General features: G+C 38.9%; 1 gene segment (V, D, J or C); it reads right to left on the bottom strand.

Moving 5' to 3' along the window:
* LOC120093161 (Ig lambda-2 chain C region-like) lies at positions 1-4,287 on the bottom strand. The segment is given in 3 exon segments: positions 1-451; positions 1,816-1,880; positions 4,283-4,287. Coding segments are annotated over 3 exon segments (387 nt in total).
* Positions 4,288-4,728: the final 441 nt, after the last annotated feature.

Below are 4,728 nucleotides of genomic sequence, written 5' to 3'. Positions count from 1 at the left end.
TTTTGATCAGCTAATGACATTTTATTTAATATTCAGTGGGCAAGGGAGAAGGGATAAGGTAGCTAGTAGAGAGAAGAGACCCTGCTCTGGGTCTACAGCTGCAGGGTTCCCAGGCTAAGGAGAAACCTGGGCTCCTAGACACATTCTGCAGGAGACAGACTCTTCTCCACAGTGTTCCCTTCATGTGTAACTTGGCAGGTAAAACTGTTGCGAGATCTCCACTGTTCTGCTGTCAAACGTAAGAAGCTGCTGGCGATGTATTTGTTGCCCTGTTTGGTGGGATTTGCAGTGTCCACACCCTGGGAGATAGGTGCACCATTTGCCTTCCAGGCCACTTCCACATCACTCGGGTAGAAATCAGAAATCAGACACACCAGTGTGGCTTTGTTTCCCTGGAGCTCCTCAGTTGAAGGTGGAAATACTGTGAGTGTGGGAGTGGACTTGGGCTGACCTGTGTCAATAAAAGAAGGGGACTGATTCAGGAGACTATATAAAATATCAAAATTTCAGTAACTTCTCAAGTTTGGTCATGCTTTTACCTGGCATTTTGTTTTTTTCTCAACTGCTCCATTGAGCCTGGTTGAGTACAGATAGCCTTCTCATTAGCCTTTTTCAAAATAGTCTCCCAACTTACATATCCTTGACGCTTCCTTTCTGCCTCAATTCCACTGTCAGCAGGTATAACTGTGCTTTATCCACCCTATTGTTTATAATCTAACTTGGATTTGAACTGCATCTGATCACCTTCCCCAGGGCAGTTATTTCCCCTTTGTCCCTGTGGTGATCAGAGCTCTCTGGTAAACAGGGTACATTCCACCTTGCTTTGCAGACTGCATTTTGATTGAGGAAGTTCCTTCTTTGTCTCCAGCACCCCGGGGACACTGAGCTTATTATATGCAGCAAATTCTCTATATCAATCCACTCAGTTTTTCTAATTTGTAGTGGTTTCCATCCAGAAAAGATCTGAGGCTACTCTGGGACTGGTGCCCACAGTACATTTTGATCTGATCACAATACCCTTCAGTATATTCTAGAGGTTTCTTCCCCTAGGAGGTAGAGCATCGCAGCCACTTGCTCACTGCAGCAGCATTAGTATTGACTGACAGTCAATTAGTATTCTGAAACCCCAAGTTTGTCTCTCATTCCTGACCTCCTGCATATAACAGGCCATTTAAGGAAAACGAGAAGCTGGCAATGGAAACATGAAACAGCGAAACCCACGGTTATGGAGCTTTGTAGACAGAATCCCTGATTAACTCTAGAGATAATCCTGAGATGACCAGGACCACCAGATCTACTAGTCAGAGCTATCTATATGCTCATAGGACTTCAGCAGCCCAGTATAAGAACAGATATCTGAACACATTACAAGACTACTCTGTCACTATGATTCTGTGGATTCCAATTTAGATAATGTCAGTCTCTGGAAGTTGGACTAACACCTCTAGATGTAACTTTTGACAACCCAGAAAGACATTGTATGCGCCATGAAAATCCTAGTGCCCCCTTTTTAGACTTGGCCCAGGGTCCCAAATTATTAATCTTCTTGAGTACAAGAGTGGAGCTCTTAACTCTGGCTAGACCCTAACTGACGCCCCTGAGATCAGAATGTATCTATGAGAACCTATGGCCAGCTGATTCCACTCTTCTGGTTCTTCCTTCAAAATGGTCTACCTCCTCTACCCTGGAGAAATTTCAGGAATCAGTCCTTATGTCTGAGGAGAGCAGATGAGAAAAGGTTCCAAGAGAGAAAAAAAGACCTTTGCAAGAAAACAAGGACTGGGATGGATAGGAAGAAGCATTAAAGCCACTTACCTAGGACAGTGAGCTTGGTTCCACCACCGAAAACAGGGCACAGTGACTGAGACTCAACCCAAAACCTTTGGGTTCAGCACCTGGGCCTGTTTTCTGGCAGCTGGGCTGGATCAAATTACTAGTTAGCTATAATGGGTGGAGCTGTGACCTCACTTGAGGAGAGTGGGTGATAATCCTTTTACAGGCTTGTCTTCTTGTCAGGTAGGCACTCCATGGAGTTGATTCAACACAATGTAGCCCCTGCACAATCTCCGATACTATGTGTGCTGAAGGCTGTACAGTAGATCCCAAACAAATGCAGAACAAGACATCATTTCAGTTGCCTTTGTTACATGACATAGAATCCTATGACTTTTGGACTCATTTTAGAGACTGAGAGATATTTTTTCCTCATAAACATTGCCCTATTTGATCGCCTTCTTTGGAACTAGGGATGGAGGACCATTCTTGCCTTATGAAAGTTCCATACAGAGAATTCATTTTGAATTTTAACCCATAGAGATATAACTTATTTGCACTTCATTCATATGTGTTTTCTCAGAATATAGTATCTGTTCACTATTTTTAACTATCTACACATACATACATACATACATACATACATACACACATACATATCTTTATATATACATACACCTAACAATGGCTACAAGTTATTTGTCTCTTTGTTTTCCATGTTAGAATATAGTATACTACTCTGGCTTTCACCTTCATAGTTTCCTGAAACTTATAATGTGAAAGACAGAATCACCCTTCTCTCAATTCTGTAGTTCACTAGCACCCCATGTGACTCAAAAATATGTATTTTTCTCATTACTTTTATCTCCTTTGTGTCTGAAATGCCCACATTCTGACTTTATTTGTAGAGTACTCATTCTGACTATTCTGTCTGTTCATTCTAACTATATCTTACCTTTCCCTTTGGTCTGCAAATGGCTGTTCAATCTAACACTATCATCATGGTGGGTCTTTCACTATTCTCTTCATGCTATTACTGTATTTGACTCACATTGTGCACTTTGAAAACCCATAGCTACTCAGAATTCTGTGTACAATCTGTTATTTCTTTTTGACTCCAAATTCAAATATATCATTTCTTCTAGAATGTTTGATAGGAACTTCAAAATCAACAATCCTCAATAATTCCCTGAAACTTGATTCTCTACAATGTCTATTTTCAGCAATTTTTCTCTAATATAGAGCCAGGAGTCATCCCAGAACATTTTTTTCACTCATTAAATCAGCATACTTTTCTTGAAACAGCATGCTATTAAAATGCTCAAATGATAAAACTGACACCCAGCTCACACAAAGAGCTCATCATAAGAATCAACAGGTTTTATTGAAATTTGACTTTGTCTCCCAAGATAATTTTTAAATAAATAACCCTTCATATGCATGTGAGTTTTTGAATGTGTGTCTAGTGCTCTTTGAGACCAGATGGCTGTCACATCTTCTGGAGCTAGAATTATTAAACATTGTGAGATACCAAATATGGGTCCTTGGGACTAAACAAGGGTCTTCTGTGAAACAGAACAGTCCTTTAAACACTGAGCCATCTCTTCAGCTCCCCATTATTATTAATTTACAGTGGAAGAGAAGGTATTTATTAATATATTAGTACCATAACCCAAACTCATGTTTCTTACTAAATAAAGCATCCTTCCTTTCATTTTAGATGGGAACTTCCGAAATCTGTAATTTTTAAAAAATTACAAAATACTTCCTATACAAGGGAAACATTTAAGTCAGAAACATGGACAAATCTGTCACCTATCCTTTCATCATTTACAGTATTCCACTCTTCTAGACACTTGAATAGGCTTGGGGACACAAATGCCTGATAAAATACCAGCCAATCAATAAAGTCGCCTATAAGAATCAGTTGAGGAGTCATTGAATTAATAGGAGAACTAAGTGATTGAATGCAGGAGGCAGCCTACATAATCTTCAAGATTCTTCTGTGTATGAACAATCCATTTATGATTAAGTAAGTTTATAGACAGCACTATAGAAATAAATGACATAGAATGTAATACAGACATGACTTGATTGGTGAATAAACTACTTGGCTATTTAACATAAAGGCGATTTATCACAGGGCACCTTGTTCCTTGTTTAAAATGCTGGCTATTGGAAGGTCATTTGATTTCAAATTAAGCATAAACTGCATCAAATTGCAATCATAACCACAAAAGTAGACTTCGTGAGGAACAGCATATAATTCTAAAGTGAAGCAGTAAGAACAGTGGAGAATAGGCACAAGTAGTTTGATAAATAGCAATAAGTAATTATTTTCTTGCCAGATTCTGATGCAAACTCTAAAGCTAATATAACCAGAATAGGGTGGTATGGCACAACGAAAGAGCAAGACAGCTAAACAGAGAAGGTGATGCATCACTAGGTCGGCAATAACAAGTGCAACAATTGATTTTCAATTTGGAAATTTAAGTATCACAGTGCCTACCCCATACTCCAGATAAGGTTACAAATGTAAACAAAAAACACAAGGCATCCAAACAATGAAATAACGTAAGAAAAGAGATTCACAACATCAAAGTAGAAAGATTTTTCCTTACAGGTTTCAAATTACATAAACCATACAGAAAACATTAAGTCAAACCAACAGACAAAAAGTATCAGCTGCTTTGTATTTAAGCATAAAGTCAGAAAATATAACAGAAATGGTCTTGTAATAGAGATACTGAATAAAGGTAATATTCTCAGTAAAGTTTTGTACTTGATAGCACATGCCTATAGTCCTAGTACTTTGGAAAGAGAAGCCAGGAGACAGGTTACAACACCAGCCTGCACTATATGCATGTAAAGTTACTTATGCGTCTGTTTTCATGGCTGACTGTTTAACACTGAACAATCAATTAGTGTGCTCTTCCCTGGGAAGAATCACTCTCC

The sequence above is a fragment of the Rattus norvegicus genome, chromosome 11 (assembly GCF_036323735.1).
Source record: "Rattus norvegicus strain BN/NHsdMcwi chromosome 11, GRCr8, whole genome shotgun sequence".
Taxonomy (NCBI): Eukaryota; Metazoa; Chordata; class Mammalia; order Rodentia; family Muridae; genus Rattus; species Rattus norvegicus.
This window is presented reverse-complemented; position numbering and strand designations above follow the sequence as displayed.